Below are 19,949 nucleotides of genomic sequence, written 5' to 3' on the forward strand. Positions count from 1 at the left end.
GTTCACATGTTAAGCCTCACAAATCTGCATTAGTCGCAATCCTAATTTATCATGTATTTCTATGTATTTTTTTAGCGTGTGCTTCATAGAGTACAATCTCGTGGCACTTACTTGCAAAAACTCAAAAGTCTGTTTGTATCTAGGGGGTGAGAGTGGTTTCTAGGCACTCTGGAGAAAAGTTAATGACTGCAGCAGAAAGGTGGGTAGGTGGTAGACTCCGACTGCCAAACTTGGCTGTGTGTTGTGTATTGACACAAATTTTAAACTCTGAGTAAGCCAGACTCTTTAAAGGATATGCCTCATTTACCTCTTGAAGAGTGGCAGATGTTTCCACCATCCCTCAGAGGGGAGTCCAGCCTCCCTAGCTGGGTGCCTGAGCTGTACCAGAAAGGATGCCTCTCTGTAGGCCTTTTAGGGCAGTCCCTTTCCCTGATTAGATTTCTTTTTGGGAGAATTTTTAGGCATTTACTACATAGACTCAGAAGTTTAAATTAGGAAGGCTAGTTCCCAGCTGTGGGGTAATAAATTGAGACAAATACCAGAAATCGGCATCTCTGTATTTCTATCAGAGAAAACAAATATTAGACTAATGATTTAATATTGAGTAATGATAATGAAATTATAAAAAAGCCCAAACCCTATGAAAGATGTAGAATGAAAAAACAGTCCTACCAGTCAAGTGACGTAGGTTCCATCTTAGGATGCACCTGTAGAAACAATCTAGCTTAAAGGCACACCTAAGACTTGCTTACCTAAGATCTGAAAGACCAGCAGGATCTCCTTCTCCACTAACTCAAAGGACCTTAATAATGCTGGACTTGTATTTTAATATGCCTGGTGAAAAATTAGATGGGATCAGTCCACACAGGTATTGCACACTGGGGTGTGAAATTTGAGTCCAGATAAGGAGAATTATATTTAATGGTGAATTGTACATTACCTTAAAGACTGTAGTGTATGCAGTAGTAGTTCTTTTAATAAAGATAAGCCAGTTGTGTGTTCCACTTCTAAAATAGGTTTGCAGTCATGTCCATTTGAAGATACTCTATTTAATCTGCGCACTTACTGCATGTATAAAGATCTGATTGGTTCCTGTGGTTACAGATGTTATTAAAAAAAGTGAAAAAGTGCCATGAGTCTCTCTATTATCTGACTTTATATGTGTATTTCACAAACCATTAGTTTGGATTAGAGAAACGACAAGGTTAAAAAAAAGAAAAAGCCTTCAAGTAGAGATTTAAAATAAAATCTGCACATATCATTGCCAGCTTTTTTTTATGACTAATTCAGCCACTATTGGCTAGGAAGAACAAAAGAGGAATTTTCTTTTTTTTCTGTTTTTGTTATCCCTGAGCATTTGTACAGTACATCTTTGTTTAGTTAAGTAAACTGTAAATTAAGTAGTCTCTGCTATTTCCCCTTTTTTAGCAGTGCTCACATAAAGATCTACAAAAACTCACAGCTAGGTAATAAGTAGATTGACTACTTTTATCATTGAATGATCATAAGAGGAGTTCCTAAGTGGTTTAGCACAGCTATTTTTTAAGTCAGGGTTTTTACATGCACATTTAGAGGAGAGTAATGAACATTCAGTATATTTATTATCATGGAAATTCCAGTACCAATAAATTATTTTTTTCATGTCATATAGTAAGTGGTGCTGAGACCATATTCATTAAGGAAACCAGGTATAGATGTTCATGATTCTGATGTATATCTATCTTAATATGTGTATTATAATGCATTCATGAGTATAAATAATTACACTGGAGCTTTTTCAAATGAATAAGATATTAGACTGTTATTCAGAGGATGTAGTCCTATTTCTGTTTCTGTTTACATATTGTGCAACCCTTCACATTCTGTTATTTAATACAGTGTTGGTCTAAGTTATGCTGTATTGTTTGACTGATCTAAATATGACCCATATTGTACATTTTGCTCACCCATGTCAGTTGAGTTACTCTGCTAGTGATGGGCCTTGAATCACTAAATTTGAGTCTCTTGCTGTTGGTGGCAAGTGCAACTTTTGTGCTATACATACCTGTAGGTAGCAATAATTTCTACTGAAGACCTGGAGGCTCTCACGGGAAAATAGTAATTGAAAAATTATCTACACAGTCTGTGTAGGAAAACAGTAATTTTCGTTAAAACACGGGAATGTGCTGTTGTTACAACTCAAGTTTAATTGCTTTTGTGACATTCCCATTTTATGGTCTTTTTGCTGTCTCCTTTACAATCTGGAAAGACTTGAAAGGCGTGTAGACACCATTTTTCCATACTTTCATTTAGCAGAACAGCTTACGTTGGATGCAGCCTGAAAGACAGACCAACCCTACTCTCACGCAATACCCTAACTGTGAATGAGGGAATGGAGAATCAGATCTAAAGTTTATTATTTAGGATAAATAGAACCATAATAAAATATTCAAGATGCTTATTCAGTTTTGCTTATTTTTCCAATATATTGAGTAAATGCGCAATAAAACAGAACCAGCTTTGTTTGTTCAGGTTGTTTTTAAGTTTAGCCTTTCTGACTTATTTTTGCATGGTTTTGTGTTACTGCAAAGAGCTCCATTTTCATCTCCTTCATCCTGGATATTGATTAAAGTTCAACATTTGGGATGAAAGGAGTCAATGCAGTCACTACTTATTCGCGCCATTAAAAATTGAAAGAGAATCCTACCCAGAGCTGTTTTTTGTGGATTTTTTTTCCTTATAAAATATTAGTTCAGACTTCAATACTACGTAGGAATATTTTCATCATCAAGTTGATTCTCTGCAGTTGTGAAGCTGGAGTTATATAAGTAGTCACAGTATTTAGATAGCAGTTTGCTAAAATACCTCTAGGCTCATCAGGAGTTAGACTTATACTATTGTATGTAGAAAGCTGGATCCTACAAGATCTGCGTGAGAGGTAAGTCAGAGCAAACTCCTGGCTAATTACCTTCAAGTGCTTTAAGGATAATGGAATACCTCCCTAAATGTGAAGGAAAATTTAGGAGGAAGGAAGAAATTGTAGGTAGTGTGTGAGAAAGATGGGGTCTAACTCACCTAAAAAGTATGTAAATGTCATATGTCAGTTTTATTTGCTTTATTGGGTCATCTGTTTCTTCTAAAATCAGTGCCTAAATTCACCGTGCAGTTAGTGGAGAAAGTTTTTCAAAGGTCTTAAAGTGATGTTTTAAAATTTATGGGTCTCAGTTTAAACAGGCAGGCTCTCTTTTTGGATCTTTCCAATGCAGTTACCTCTCTGTCACAGGGAGCAGACCTATTGGGGGGAACTCAAGCACTTAATTGATGTATGCTGTATTCACCTAAAGCGGAGGTGCACCCAAGTGCCTAAGTTAGATTGGCTGTATCCCATCTAGAATTACTCCTGAAAAAACAGTAAAGACCATTCTCTATGAAATTGGCAAATCGGTTGTAATCTTTTTGTTAAAAAAAATATAAAAAAATTGTAGGAAATTAATGATGTAGCTATGTTGCATAATCAGTTGTGGTAATTACATTTTTAATTACTTTACCCTTAGGACCTGGTTCTGATCTTGTTTCCATTGGTATAAGGCAAGGATAACTTAGATAAAATCAATGCAGCTAAAGTAAAATAAAATTGATGAGAAGTCAGAATTGAGCCCTAAATGGTATGCTAAAAGTGGAACTAATCAGAAAGCTAAATGGGTTTATAATTTGTGCAATTGACATTTTCGTAATCTAAATCTCCAAGAAGTTAACCTTTGGATACAGAACTTAACTTTCCTTTAGAGTCTCATAGCATTCAGGGAAGTAAAGCCACTAGAAAGCCTGTAAAAAAAAAAGATGATTCTCTACAGCTTTTAAAACCACAGAGTAAATTCTTTCATTAAATGATTGATGTGTTTCCAGCTTAATAAATTTCTGCATCAGACAAGTCTTTTTGCAAAGTTTTCCGGTGAGCAGAACCTGGAGAAGTGTTGAACCATAGCATGTTCTCAAATAACAACAACAACAAAAAAATCCCCCCAAATCCAAAGTTGCTTTAAGCAGTAAGGAGTTTTAGGAACTAATGTCTACTCAAAGGGAAGAGCATTTAAGATATTTTTGAAATTATGTACAGAGTTTACTTTTTGTGTAATAGATGGTAGGGATACATATTTTAAAAATCATGACAGTTTACAATATGTAGTTTCATAAGTCCTATAAATGTATTACAAGTTATAATATTTTTGGTGTAAAAAAAGAAAACATAAAAATATTAAAGATATTTTCATACAAAATTTGTGAGCTGTTTTTAAGTAAATTTAATTTGCACATTATGTCTAAAATAGTTCTGTTGAATAGTCAGATGTTAGTTTATGTTGTATATTCAAATCAATCAAATAGTTTTACTTTGCAAAATACATTCCCCCAAAGATAAGGGGTTTTCCTTCTGCTTTTGCACAAGAGTAGTTTTTTAACAGCTTGTGCAAACATCCAAAATTACTCCATTTGGGACAATCAATGTTGTATCAAATGGATTTTTTCTCAGTTGTCAGAATGTACGTGAATTTTTGTACATCAAGGGAAATTTTGAATATTCTGTTTGTGTCTGTGGCAGTTCTCCACAGTGGTGACCTCACTCTGGCCAGTGAAACTGCTTCTTCTACGAGTCCTGACCTAGGGAATCATGGACTGACTGCTGTGCCTGACCTTCTTCTCATGGACATGACTTTCCCTCCTGTGCATAGTCACTAACTTCAGGCTTACTGCTTCTGATATTTATCACTGTAGCAGAGATTCCCTGACAGACATTTATCCATCTTCTTAAATTCTAGAGATTTATTGTTCTTTGGGAGAAAAACAGCTCATAATATGAAAGAGAATGCAAGCTGTTCTTGCATGGAGTTCTTCCTGTATTCCTTGTGAATACTACCCATGCTGCTTTCAGAGATATGCCCATTGTTAGCAGTGCCATTATGATGCATTTCACAGGAATTTGGAAGGCTGGAACAGAAGTTGTACACATTTGAGGAATGTTAGTAATATTTTTTTTCCCCACAGAACAATTATGTCTTTGGAAGCGTCAGTTTGATCAAACTGTGATAATTATTGTTTTGTGCTGACATCTTTATGGAATATTTATATGCTTTTCTGTTAATACTTGATCAACTGTTTTTAATTTTTTTGGCATGGCACTTTGTTTCCAGATTTTGGTTGCTATGTCTGGAACAAAATGCTTTTTTTTATTTGGCTGGAATTCACTCAATTGTGTCTTGGACATCTTACACTAAATAAATATAATCTTACTACCCTATAAGCCTCCAAAGCCACAATTCTAAATCACCTCATACACTTCTCTAAAAGTAAAAATTGCTTTTGCTGAAGTCAAACTAGAATAGCAAACTTAGCTATACAGTAGCAATAAGAATATATTTAAGGGGGTTTTGTTGTTATTTTTTTTCCCCCATGTGTAGCATCCTTGAAGCTGACATCTATTTGTGACTGAATAGATGACAGCATGAAATTCAATTACAGCAAACAGTCTCAGTCATTACACCTGTCTGCTTCCAGAGAAAAGCACTTGTAAATTGTTTTTATTCTTCTGTTCCCTAAAACCTATGTCTGTAATTGACACTTGCCAGCAGAGATGACTGTAGACAGAAGGAGAACATAATGTGTCTGAGTATCCCACCAGGGAAAAGAGTATCCTCATCTTTGGGGAGTTTTGTGGTGTTTTGTTTTCTTTAATGAAGAATAATATCTGTGTGCCAAGGATTTACTGCAAGGCTGGTGGCAGATGTTTCTCTTAAAAAAAAAAAAAAGTTATGAAAGATGAATCGCAAAAGAACACAGGACAAAAGGAAAAGCTAATTAACATAGAAATACTTCTTCTGCAAAGGAAAACAAATGCTTCAGGAGAACTAAAGCCCCTCTCTGTTATTTGTAAGGGTGGTTTGTTACTCTAACACATTTGTAAGAATCAGGTTTGTGCCTGACATGTCAAAACTTATTCGCGAAACAAGAGTTGTGGATATCTTGGGAAATGATGTTGTCACTTGTTACGCAACTCAGCATCCGTTCAGCACTGATTGATGCCCAAGTTGCCAGTTTTCAAAGAAATGAGATGCAGACATAACAGTAATATTTGTACCAAATGTCAGGCAGAAGAAACAGGGGAGTTCATAGAACAGGCCTAGAAGTAGACTGTGACCAGAAAAAAATCAAAACGTGATAGACAAGCTGTCAGCCTGATCTTTCTGAACAGTTTCATTTCTTTCTGGTAGGTTCTTTTTCTTTCTTTTTATTAGTTGCCCTCCCCAGAATTTTGCCAGAGTAGACAGCATACAGAACCAATCCAGCTGCTGAGTTTTGAGTTCAATGAAAGAATTACCAAACCATTATTTTAAATGCATCAGATGTTTAAAAGGTATGGACAATTAGTAAATCACTACATATTTGGTAATAATGCTATTTGAGCATAAGCGTTCTTAAAAATTTGCTCGTGATATTAGGGGAGATCAGAATGTATTTATTGGGTTTTTTCCTCTTGGGTCCCTTCCAACTCAGCATATTTTATGATTCTGTTTTTTGATCTTCAGTGGTATGGTGTTCGGGCAACTACTGCATCTGTTCCTCTTTGTAGATCAGCAAGTATTTTGAGAGTTTCTCAGCCACAAAAGTAATGGCAAAACATGTGATGGAGTAATGCAGTCAAGTATTACTTGACTACCTTTCCTGTTCCCATGTAGTCATGACATCCCCAAGTGGCTCAGAGCAACTGTGTGTGCCTTTGCTGATGGCTTACCCAGCACTGTAAGCACATTGTGTTATATTTATGAGCTGGAAAGTAAAGTGTGTCAGCGAGGAATTTAAAATGGTTTCTCTGTAGGATATTGTTAGTGTAAAATATCTGATTTATTTGGGTCTTTTTTTGAATGCTGCAGCTTGTAAACACAGTGGGGAATTTCTCTGCCATTGATCCAAAGCAATAGGTACTAATGGCATAATACAGTGGTACTCAATAACCTTTTATCATGGGCTGCTTTGTCATGTGGAGGCTTAACTGAGGGGAGAGAAATATCACAGTAACAAAACAGAAGATCTTGTGAATTTCTATCAATACACTTAACAATTTTCAGTTTAAGAGTTATCGTAATCTTTTCTGTTATCTTTTGGCATGAATTATCATATAGAATAACATGAAAATTATTGTGCTTATTAGTGTACACATGAAGTGAAATGTAAGCATTTTTTTTCCAAGCTTTTCAAGGACAAGCTGTGGCAATTTTCTGTCATGACTTTAGTAGCACTCAAGTTAGTGCTATTTAACAGTGCTGTGAAATTTTTAATAATTTGCATAATTAACTTAATAAACAGTTTATTTTTTTTCCTTTATTGCAAAACGCTTTTGTATCTTTCTAAGAAACAGAATATATAAGTAAGGGAAATATCTATACAGTAAAGTGTTAAAATTTGCCCAGTACCCTCAAGCCTGATCAAGGTTTGGTTTTGACTGACCTCTTTTTACATCAGACAGCTCCTTAGAAGTAAGCAAGGGCATGTGTCCTGAAGCAAGGGAGGGCATGTGTGCTGAGGTATCCTGTTTCAGACCAGCACAAAAACCAGTGTGGTGCTACATGCTGACCCCCAGACCCCTGACAGCAGCAGCTGCAATTCCTCAAGGTGTATAATCTGTTTGCCTTCCACTCTTATTTAGTAATTTTGGCAATTCTGATGCCTAAGTTTCCCTTGAGAGCAAACCAGAACATGGTTGGAGGCCAGGTTATGACTTCACTTATACTCTTGCTCTTGGGAGCAAATCAGTGCAAAAGCCGGGACAGAAAGGTGCCCTTGGGGTAATCTGGGTGCAGGACTGTAATGGAGTATGAAGAGTTTTGTATTCTCTTCCTGAACAACCATTTAAGATCTAACAACAGTAAAATTTTCTGCTACTATTTTCATATATATCTATATACACATATGTTGCTACCTTCCGCACACATACATGGGTTCATTTTACATTTGTTATTGGTAAAATGCCAGATTACAGTCTCACTTAAAATAGATGTAGAGCCAAAACAACTCTGTTATCCAAAGATTTCTGCCGAAAAAGGAGGCAGCAAAGACATCTTAAAAAGAAATAACAGAGTAGGTTATAACCATTGGGATGTCAATATCCCCATCTTTCTATGTTTTGCATCTGTTAGCAATGTCCCCTTCAGGCTCACTACTCAAAACACCCCTCAACTGCTGTAGAACACTGTTGCAGAAAAATGGTTTATGTCACGTAAAACTTATATTGGGCCTTTAGATACAGTTTTGCAGGCATGTAAAATTGATCTCATTGCTACTGTAGGAAAAGTTGGTGGTTTTGAATGATTCTTGCATATCTTCATGATATGAAAATTAAAGAGGCCAAAAGCCAAGAGTTTTTGTCCTTTAGGAAGTTCTGTAAGGGTGCTACCAAGGTGCCAGTGTCATTGTTAGACTTCAGAAAGTATAAGAGAAAGCTCAGATTGACTTCAGTACACGATTGCTGTTGTAAGATAAGGAAATCCAAAAAAAAGGTTAAGGAAGTCTGATAGCTGATTCATCCTTTAGCATTTGTATGATAAGTCATGAAACTGGAGTTGCAAGCATAAATTTGGTGGCATTTGTTAATATAGAGTTTAGTCCTGCACAAGGAGCATGTGCTCCTGTTCATTTATGAGATTTTCTGTGTGAAGTGTGACTGCAGGATTGAAACCCTTATTTCTAAGGATTTTAAATATTTTGTTTCATATACATGAACTACTAAACACCCAGGATACTGCTTCTAAGACACTTTTTAAAAAGTATCAAATTACAAGTGCCCATGACTGATGCTGTTGATGGAATTGAGACACACTCAAGATTCAGGACTTTAAGAAGTCACTGAGAAATGGATAGGTATGTTTCTTTTGCTGAATTATCTTTTTTCAGTAAAAAGATATTTAGATCTGATTTTGTGCTAGCAATTTGTGCATTATGCCTAATTCCTCTTATATATGAAAGTCCATATTCACATATATTAAATTTTCAGGTTTTATTGGGGAGGTTTTTTTGCTCAGCATTTTTGTTTGGTTGGTTTTTGTTTGTTTGGGGGTTTTCTGTTGTTTTGCTTTGGTTTTTTTGGTGGTGGTGGTGTGTTCTGATACACCTCTCTTTGTCTTCTGGAAAGCACACTATGGATCAAGAAAAATGTTAGTCTTGAGAACCAGAGAATAGCTAAGGATAGAGATTAAAGGCATGAGCAGTATTATGTTACAACATTTTCAGATGACTCTGGACTAAAAGTAGCACTTTCCAAAACAATTGCTACAGTTTTCTGTACCTCAATAATTGCACATATTAATAATGCACCATATGCTTGGCTTAGCAGCATGGATGTAACATGTCAATCTACCAGATGCAATATTCTCTCTGGAGCAGTATATATCCTTGGAATATCCTGCTCTTTTTGTCACCTCAGTTTTAACTTTTTCTATAACTTGATCTGAAAATGATGACCAGCTTGAAATCTATATAACTTGAAGGCTTTATCAGTAAAACCCAGCAGAGTTATATTTCTCAGTGTCTGTGATGTTGAAACCTGGGGAAAATCAATTTTTTCTTTTGCTGAATGGTATATTTGAAGCATTTAAAAAAGGTGAATGAGTGTGCTGAGGGCCTGTCATTCTCAAAGTACTTTCTTATGCAGCATGTGTAGGTACATCTGCCTGTTAGCCCTGAGAGGCTGTGTGTGTTTGATGCATTGGATGTTGTGTCAGCAGGAAGGAGAAAAAAAAGAGATGAGGTATATCAGAAAGAAAGTTGATAGCAAATGGTGTTTTGAACAGCCTGTATCCCCCTGTGTAATATATTATGGAAATAATGATTCTGTCAAGTGATGCTTCTTTGTAACCTGAAGTGATATGGTAGGGATTATGCATGCTCAAGTCATTCAGGACTGGGTACTTAGTTGTCTAGAAATGCTGTAAGAAGTGTCGTTGTCATGAAAGACTTCGTTAGAGGTGCAGTGGCAAGAAGTAGATTACTAGAAAAAAAAAACCCTGAAGTAGTTTATTATTATTGCTATTATTATTATTATCATTATTGGTTTAGCTAGAAATGAGAACAAAAATGTTATTTTTAATCCTGTTTTTATAGAGTTTTTGTTTTTTTTTTTCCTGATAATTTAATTCCCTAGTTTATCTTGTATGTAAGGATGAATTGTATTCTTTAACTCATTTTCAAGCTTGCTCAAATATAGTTGTTTCAAAACCATAAAAAGTTGTTAATTAATTAGCATAGATAGGCAATGAGAAATTGGCTAAACCTTTAAAAGGAGGTTTCAGGAAGCCAGAACAAAAAAAAACCATGAATGTAAAACCATCTGTAAAAAAGCCACAGAGAGAATAAAGAGGAAATTATTATACTAGAATAAAGAACAAAATGCTTCTGACCTGTACACTCTCATTAAGCAGAGATAAGAGATGCAGCCCAAAAGGCAGGATAAAGATAGCCTACCCTCTCACATCAATGGATTGGCTTATGTGGCTGCTCTAGTTTGAAGAGATTTCCGTGCAGTGAAAACAAACTGGTGTTCCTTGCCAGAGGAGGATACTCTGGCTTCAGTCAATTTAATGATTGCCTTCTTCCCCTGAAAAACATGGGAACCCAAAATAAGGTTAGGTAGCATACTGCATTTTAGGAATCTCATGTGGTATGGGAATTATATGCAACATAATTGTCTTCAGAGCTGCCAACATACGCAAGGTTGGACTGTAGGTTTGGACTTCCTCTTCTTCCTCGTGTGGTTCTTCTAACAATCAAAAGTAGCACAGCTGTTTTAGTTTTGGGTGCAGAAAATCCAAAACAAGAACAAACTACCAGAAACCCCCCACACAAACCCCAAACCAAACCATTTTGAATGCTGACTTGCAATGTTGATAAATCACTGGGATTTTAATTGGAATGGAAATTCTTTAAGAATGGAATATGCCTGTTTGTGATGTGCTTTGTACAGGTTTTAAGTAGGAATGTCACAGTGCATTTTATTTCCCCAAATAAAATCTTCCCCCTCTCTCAGTCCCTCCTCCTTTGCATTCCTGTTCCTTCCCCATGTACACAGAATTAACTAATATCAAGTTCATTTGGCGTCACTGCTTTAAGAAAAATGAATGCTGTGGCCAATGGAATGAAAAAATTTGATAAGCAAAAACAAAAAGCAGGAAACAAAAAGTGGAGAACAAATTCCAGTGACCTAGGTAATATAAAATTGTTCCATGATAAATACCAACATTAACAATTTTGGACATCTGAAAATGTAAGATTAGCAATCTGAAAAATATTTATCTGGATGAGTTAGAAAATAATACATGAAAAATAATGACCTCTCTGAAATTCATTCAGGATGCAGAACTACTCATTTAGGCAAAGAAGACAACTAGTTAATCATGTCAAAGAAAACTAGACAGTAAATTAGTTTGCTGCATTCTGGAGTCCTAGCTATGAAAAAGAATATATTTCACTAATTAAAGAGTGAAAATACTCTAAGCTTTTAGAAAGAGAATGCAAGGAGACTGATCCTGGTTTTGTGCAGCAACCCATGGTGTTTGTCTGATACAATTTTATGATTTTATCAGTTAGGCAGCCTAGATTAAGAGATCTTCAACTTTGATTGTATTGATTATATACAGCATAGTAGTTCATAATGAAAATTATCACGCATGGCTTCAATCCCTAGTTTTAATGGATTCTTGGAGCCTCTAATGAAAAGTAAACAAATTTAATTTAAAAACCTACATGAATGTACATTTTATAATTTTAAAAAACCCCTAGAAACTTCAAAATTGCAGTAAGAAGTTAACAATCCAACTTAATGTTTAGAGGGTTATTTTCTTGATTCTGCTCCAGGTATTTTAATTTTATCATTATGTTTTTATACTTAATGATACAGGAGTGTGCATTCTAGATGTTTTATGTTATTTTAAAAAACTAAAGAAAGTGAAGGTCACCTTGTTACTTGGGGTAAGAATTGTGTTTTATCTGAAGAGTTTACATGTTTTTACATACTAAAAGCTTTATACACAGTTCTGAAATAAGGTGGTGGTTTTTTACCTGAAATATTTAAACTTTTCAGGTTTTTTAAACAAAAATTTCAGAAAATAATCACAATTAGATTCTGTGTTAGAAAAAGATATACATAAATTTATCTCTAATTTAATATCTTTAAAATTATTTCTAGTATATTATTTCTAATAAATTTATCTCAGACCCCTTTCCTGTGTCTAAGTCTGCTCCAAGACCAAGTCCTTATACATGTAAATATCATTTAGCTTTTTACTGTAGGGGGCTGAAGGTCAGGTCCTCTCTTTCTTTGTCTTTTGCATGACCAAAATTGATTTCCATTAAAATGATTGAGAACAAGATCAAGTTCTGCATGGTTCCAATACCATAGTTGTTTTTCGAAGTGCTATAGTTTTACAGGACTTTTGTTCTATATTCAGTGTGCATGTGAGGAAGACTGTGGTGTTTGGCCTCCTTTGATGGTGCACATCAGCAAAATACCTGCTGTCTTTTTCATTAGAGATAAGTTGAGAAAGTGAGTTATTTTTTCAGTCTCTCACATTTTATTACATTCTCTCTTAAACATTTTTATATGAGAGTCAATGTCTCTATAATGCTTTTATATTGGGTTTGGGGGTTTTTATTTTCAAAAGGTCCTTGTTTGTGGGTGATGTTTATTAGGAAACTCAGTGTATGTACCTGTGCATGCATGAAGCATGCATGTATTTTTATCTCTGTAGACTGAGGTGGAGGGAGACAGTGTCCCCTTTGTTTCATAAGATCTACTTCTTAAATTGTCTTGCACTTTCAAAAATGCCAAGACCAAATATGGAAACTTCCGCTCTAAAGAGAGAATGTCCTGGAAAGGTTTGAACTAATGTAAAAGAGTGGGCTTAGTCTCTTAACAAAGTTGTTTTCATCACCGTCATATTGTAATCAGATACTGTGAGAGATTATTTCTAAGCAGAATTGGAATTAGTCATATCAAGTCAGCCTAAAATGTGATTTTGTTTCTAAAAGATTATTTTTATTTTTATGTGCATTTCAGAAACATATGCAATAAATATTTAGACTCTGAATTTACTACACATCAATCTAAAAATTTGATTTGCTATCATCATCAGAATTAATTTGCTTAATTGTTTTTCCTATCCCATCAATCTCAGTTTTGCACTAACTCAAACAATGACACCTTTTGCTGTTTGCACTTTAGTTTGATTTCTGTTCTAAGGTTATGAACAGTAATAGGGTCCTGCTTGAATATTCATTAGCTTTGAATTGTGAGCTATGAAAAGGTGCTTTCTTTTACCTTAATGAAAGTGGCTCAGCATGGGGTGGATCAGTAATGACATTTTATTTTTGGCATCCAACAAATTTGCTTTTTTATTTATTGACACATCTTGTCCAAACAGCTCCCTCACAAGTTAGTGGCGTAATGAAAGAAAGAGTGCTGCAGAGGAGCGTGGAGCTTTCCTGGCAGGAACCAGAACATCCCAATGGAGTCATTACTGAATATGAAATCAAGTATTATGAGAAAGTAAGTGCTAAGATTATCTGTAATGTGCAACAATGTGTTGTTTGCTTTATGTTGGCTTGCTGCATTGTGGAACAGTGTTAAAGTCATCAGCTATCAACTACCCCGTCTCTCCAAAGTCAGTGATTTTGCTTGTTTTTAATAACTAGCTAAATTCTGCAATTATTATTGCTATCATGCGTCTTGTATATTGTATTTTGGCATACTAAAAGTGAAATATACACTTGAAATCTGCCTTTGTTTCCTTTTTTTTTTTTTATTGTTAAGTTGTACCATTATATTGCTGTTTTCTCATCTTTTCTACATTTTATTTGAAGCTTGTTTCATTTCCTTCTGCATCAATGTAATTCTAGCCTTGAGATGATGTATCAAGTACAACTCTTGACTGCATTTTTTATTTCCTTATGAGCTGGGCAGCTTCTACTTGATGTCTGAAAATTTTCAAAACACTTCCTACAGTTTTAGGAAAAAAATTTTCTTATTTGTCCTTTTAAAAACGGCCAGCACTGTGAAATTTATTTTTCACTTGTTCTCTCAACACAATAATGAATTGAAGGCTGCTTTTCAATAGTAGATGAAGTGATCTCTGTTTCTGGTAGAGTGAAATTGCAATCTTACTGATGTCAGTTGGAGTTTTGCCATTCATTTCAGCATGTCTAGGGCTTCATTCATGATACCTTTGAAGTACTGCAGAATAAAAAATTCTGACAACCGTAAGCTGGATGAAAGCAGAGTGAAGGCAGGTTGTACAGCTCTGTGTTTGTCATGGGACCCACACTAAGTTTGACTCCTCCAGATTCCCTGGGAAATTTACTGCATAACATAACATACTCCTAATTTTTATAAAATCTTCCGTGAGAAAAAAGAAAGAATTAAAACGAAAAAAAAAGATAAAGGATCTCCTTTGTGATCACTCATGAAGACATTTCTGCAAGCAAGGTAACAGTACCCCTGTATCAAAAAGAGCATGTCAGCTTAATAGGTAACACAGAATTAGGTAAATTCAGACCAGATTGGATCTAATATCAAGTGTCATATTTGATTTTCAGTGCTGAATAACACAAATATACTTATCAAAAGTTCTTTATATGATTTGGGAAAGGAATAAAATTTTTATTTTTTGATGCTAACTTCCAGTTTAAGTTGTTCACTCTAGTGATTCTTATAACAAAATCTAGCAGATAGGTACAGATAGCTAAACAGTTCCTCGGAGGAAATTTTACTAATTTTAGCAGGTAATTTTTGTTCCTCCAGCATGTGTGTGTACATACACACACAAATAAAGTCCAAGTATTTTTAAAAATTTACATATTTACCAAGGGCAAAAGTGTGCTCTACACCAAAAAAAAAAAAAAAAAAAAAAAAAAAAAAAAAAAAAAAAGAGGAAAGAAATTGAGCACCAAAAACCTTGGATTTTTTAGTGTGCAGAGCAGTTTCTAATCTGTTCAAATAAAACAAATAATTTAAATGGGTAGCGTAAAATGACAGAAAAATGACCAAGATACCCAGCTTTTCATATGATAGCTTTTAGAATGTGGTTTTTATTATTTTCCCTATAAACTCATGCAACTTTAAATAACCAGCAGAATCTCCTTGCCAGTTTTCTACATTTGTGAAGAGAAAAACTGATGTAAAAGTTCTTTTGTAATGGAAGGAGATCTTCCAGTATTATACTTACTACAGTGAAATTAATAAAAGAGAATAAAAAGCTCATTCTAACAGTCACAGATAAACTGGACTCTATATCTTTAACTGAGGAAATTTTTGCATAAATACTTAAATGCTTGTTTTCCTTCCAAAAAAATGCATTTCAGCTTTAGAATTACTTCATAATTTTCTTGCTCAGAATGAGAGAGGCTGTTTAAGTTTTGTTCCACTAGTTTAAAAGAAAAAAAAATGAAAGGATTTGAACTTTCAGCTCCTTTTAGAGCCAAATTAAATCAAACATTTTTGTCGTTCTGAAATACTCTGATATGTGGTTTTTTCACCTCTCACTTCTGGCTAGGGCTGGAATGGAAACTGCCTGAAATCTCCAAAGTAAGTCTGTCCTCTGAGATTTCTAACACAGGTTATTTTTATTTCTTTGTTATTTATTTATTTTTGAATACAAGGACTGCTGGCAATTCAAATAAGCCTGGTTTATGCATGAAAACCCAAACTGAAATTCCGCTGTGGCTTACAGTCCTGAACCTGACTGTTTATGGTTTCCTTACACTTGTTTCTCGTCTCTCGAGCATTCCTGTTCTTTCTCACATACCAACATACATTCCACCATGGTCCTCACTTACAGATGATTTAAATTCTCTTGGAGAAGATATGGAAAATTGTTGCTAGCCAAGACAGTGAGCTTGCTCAAATAACAGACTGGGCAGGAACCAGGAGAAGCCCTTACTGAATCTGAGAAAAGAAACCGTGTATGTTCTGTATAGCCCTGTATTTCAGCAAAAGCCTTTGTTACTTTACTGTCTGCTAAGGGGAAGGCTCTCCATCACTTTTAGCTGGTGAAGTATTATTGAAATGAGTTACAGATTTATTCCTTCCCTCTGTATCCGTCTCATTAGCACTGCTGTGTACGGCTCATGCTTCTCTGGTCATGTGGTGCATTCAGATGGTTGGTTAATTCATCTCTTCTGCCCTTCAAATCAGGGTTGCATCTGCCACCAAAAATCAACAGGGCTTCACATATCTATGCTGAAAGATAATCTGTGTCAGTAAATGTGATGAATAAGTAGAGCTTTTTGAATACTCTAATGATCTGTGATACAGCTTTTGTACTATTTGAAAGTGAGTTATTACTCATAGGGTTTGTAATCTTACAGCTTCAAATTTGTGGAGTGTCATACTGAGCTTCTTTCCCTGGGTTCTCCTTTATGCCATAGAGTCTAAAACTGAGAAAAGACTAAAAGCCAGAGATAAAAATCTGAAGTGAAAACTGAGTTAAGGACCTCAGAAATTATGCAAAATCCAGCCAATTATACACTGGCGATATTATATTTTTTAGAGGTGTTGGAAGGGTAGAATGTCAAAGTAATGATGTCAGTCAGAGTTTTGCCATCCATTTCATAATGTCTGACTTCATTCATGATAACTTTTAAGTACTCTAGAAATAAAGAAATTCTGACAGCTGTAAACTGAATTAATGCAGAATGAAGGCAGGTTGTGCGGCTCTGTGTTTGTCATGTTCTGACCATGAGAGAACAAATTTCCCAGTCCTTGAACTGTTTAGACTCCACAGATTCCCCTGGAAGCTGTGGTTATTTCTCATCAAAATTTCACAAAATTTAATCAGAGCTAGAAAAGCAATCATTTTTTGTTTGGATGTTTTATGAGTAACAACATGAGCATCCCATTTGAATTTTATGTTACACTTAGAGCTCTTCATTGCATTGACAATGTTTTGTAATACCACAGAGTATGCTTTATTTTTGTTGTTGGGGGAAAAGAGCATTCAGCAAATTGAAATAAACTACCCACGCTGGCTGTCAGTTGCTGTTGTGCAATCATGATAAAATCTCATCTGTAAATGTCATTTAATCCTTTGTCTTATTGTTTCTAGGATCAAAGGGAGAGGACCTATTCAACAGTGAAAACCAAGTCCACTTCAGCTTCTATTAATAATCTAAAGCCAGGAACAGTGTATGTTTTCCAGATTCGTGCTTTTACTGCTGCTGGTTATGGAAATTACAGCCCCAGACTGGATGTTGCCACACTGGAAGAAGCCACAGGTAAGGAATTAGGTTTACAGGAAATTAACCCTTTCTGTAGAGGTAGTAAGTAAGCAAGAAAGGACAGAGTCATAAGCAATATAATTACAATTAGAAAGAATTTGGTTCTACAAGGAGGTGGATTTTGTCTTTGTCTTTTGAAGGATGAGCTTCCATAATTTGTTTTACCATAGAAATGACAATTAGTCCTATAATTGGCTGGAGGAGATTTGTTACATATTAGGTTCTTCTCCTTTGCTGTCCTTCTAATACACAAAGACTTTTTTTTTTTTCCCATAAAAGAAGTGAGTAGTGGTGAGCTGAATAACTCAACTAGATTCTTCTGTAACTGGAGAGAAAAGGGAGGAGTAAATTTCAACCCACAGAGACTTCTCCAGGCCATTTTTTTCCATTTGATTTTCTGAAAAAAACCCAAACTTGATCATTTTATGTGTGTGTCTTCAACTGTAAGTCCATCTTTAGTGTCTTTTGAATTCATTGGCAATTTGGTTTAGTAAAGAAATGGGAGGCTCTAAGATACTAAGTTTCTTTCAGGCTCATATAATAAGTTGTAAGCTGTGTAACAAAAAACTTCTTCCATCAGTGAGACCTGATAGCCCTGAGCTGGCTCACAGGAACTGCGCCCCTGGCAGCTCCACTCCTTTGTTGCAGACCCAAATTTGGTTACCCTGTTTTGGGGCATTTGCTTCACATTGACCTTGACATCAGGTCAGCCAGATTTGGATCTGGGAATATAGGAATACATGGCCTATGAGTTCAAAGGGTATGGATGCCATAGCCTCTCTGCACCCAATGCAGCAGTCCATCTAAGACTGTGTGCAGACACACATTATTGCATCTTATTAGTTGCAGCCAGGTGTCGCCTTGTGGTTATTCCTAAAACGCAGTAGTTAGGTCTTGATTCCACCTTAGTTCCACACAGAATATAAAAACTATAAATAGTGAATAGTACCACATATCTAATAGACATAATTGAAACAGTAATTATCATAATAGCAGCAGTAAGCTGTTATTACTAATATTATTAACTCTGTGTCTAATAGCATACTTCCCATCTGTAGAAAGAATCAGAAGCAGAATCCCCATTTTGCAGAATGGGAACCTGAGGTACAGCCAGAAGCAATTTCTTATTTTGAATGGTTTTCTGGAAAACAAATTAGAAGTCTGTCATAATCTGTCATAAGTTTCTGCTAATTAGATAATTTATTGTCCATAGTGGTTTAAAATTAGTACATCAAAATGTTTCCCCAACATTTCCTTAATTATCTGAGTATTTTTTGCATACTGAATGTAACTGGTAGCTGCTAAGATTAGCAAAGATGATTTCAAAGATAAATGGTTTTGACTGGAGTTTGGTCAACATATGGGAGATTAGGAAAGCCTTTAATAAATGCATCACTGACCACTTTCCTGTACTCCTTTTCTGACTCAGATGATGAAAAAATACATATAAACCACAAAGATGTTTGGCCAAGATGCACAGCAGCTTTTTTTTGTTACAAGTCAGCTATGTGCTTTGAGATGCCATGAAAAATGTCCTGCGTTTTCATTAAAGAAATTTTTTAAAGTAGCATGTTTTCCATTATCTTGAGACACCATTATAAAATATAATTTCCAGAAAGGATAAGCATCCACAGTTTCCCATATATGATTTTCAGAAATAATGAAAATGCTGGTAAAAAGATAGCAAATTCCATTAAACTCTTCTAAAATTGTTTTACATTAAAGTTTTTGTTTCATATATTTTATTTGTAGTTTTATCAGAACTTACAGAGTAATCAAATTAGTCATTTGTTAACATTTTAAAGGAAGACCTTTATTGGATTGTTTTTTGGAAATATGCCTCAAGGGAAGTACCATGCAGGTGAACACTAAACCATGTTATGCTACAGTTTAGAGGCTTTGGCTTCTCGTTATTCCAGTGGATTTCTGAAGGCAGCTTTTAAAAATGTCAAAGTATTTTAAGAAAAAAATGCACATACATATATTTATGTAAGAATATATGTAACGACCATCACATTTGGTTAGTCATGTTGCCTAACTGGATTTCTGCTGGCACTTCCACTGGTTGACACTGTTTGGTTGGCACTGTTAGTTAAGTAGATTTTTGTACCATGCCCCATTTTCTGAATTGTGATAGAAACTGTATAGCCACTTTTCAATATTTTAGGAACCATATCCATTATATTAATATTATCTGATATGTAAAATGTACATATATTATACCTGTATTGGATCATACCATACATGTTGAGTATTGCATAGATATTTATGGAAAAATATTAAAAATTATGAAGTAAACATGCTTTATAAAAGCAGACTATTTCTATTCTACATTGTGTTTGCCACAGATCAATCAATGGCTCTGGTCATTGTATTTTTTTGTTGGCTGGCTATTAGAAACAGAAGTTCCTCTGGAAAAACACACAAATCTATAAAAGATCACTTAAGTGTCAATTCTATCTCTTGGTTCACTGAAGTATTTAAAAGTCAGGTTAAGTGATTTGTAGCCTGTGGACCTAAAGATGATCCTCTGCTTTTTGTAACTGAAGTAGATTTTTTCATTTATAGAATCGCAGAATCAATTAGGTTGGAAAAGACCTCTGAGGTCATTGAGTCCAATCTTTGACTTTGTTACAGTTCTCACTCTTAAAGTAGAAGCA

The 19,949-nt window shown here is 35.1% G+C and overlaps 1 protein-coding gene across 7 annotated transcripts in view; it reads left to right on the top strand.

Moving 5' to 3' along the window:
* EPHA7 (EPH receptor A7) overlaps nt 1-19,949 on the top strand; it is a 202,450-nt gene that overhangs the window by 105,907 nt on the left and 76,594 nt on the right. For all 7 annotated transcript variants that reach the window (XM_010404019.4, XM_010403976.3, XM_010404012.3 and 4 more), the window contains exons 6-7: nt 13,440-13,564; nt 17,118-17,286. In XM_010404019.4, coding sequence (XP_010402321.1) covers nt 13,440-13,564; nt 17,118-17,286 — 294 coding nt within the window. The remainder of the gene's footprint in view (nt 1-13,439; nt 13,565-17,117; nt 17,287-19,949) is intronic.

The sequence above is a fragment of the Corvus cornix genome, chromosome 3 (genome assembly GCF_000738735.6).
Source record: "Corvus cornix cornix isolate S_Up_H32 chromosome 3, ASM73873v5, whole genome shotgun sequence".
NCBI classification, from domain to species: domain Eukaryota; kingdom Metazoa; phylum Chordata; class Aves; order Passeriformes; family Corvidae; genus Corvus; species Corvus cornix.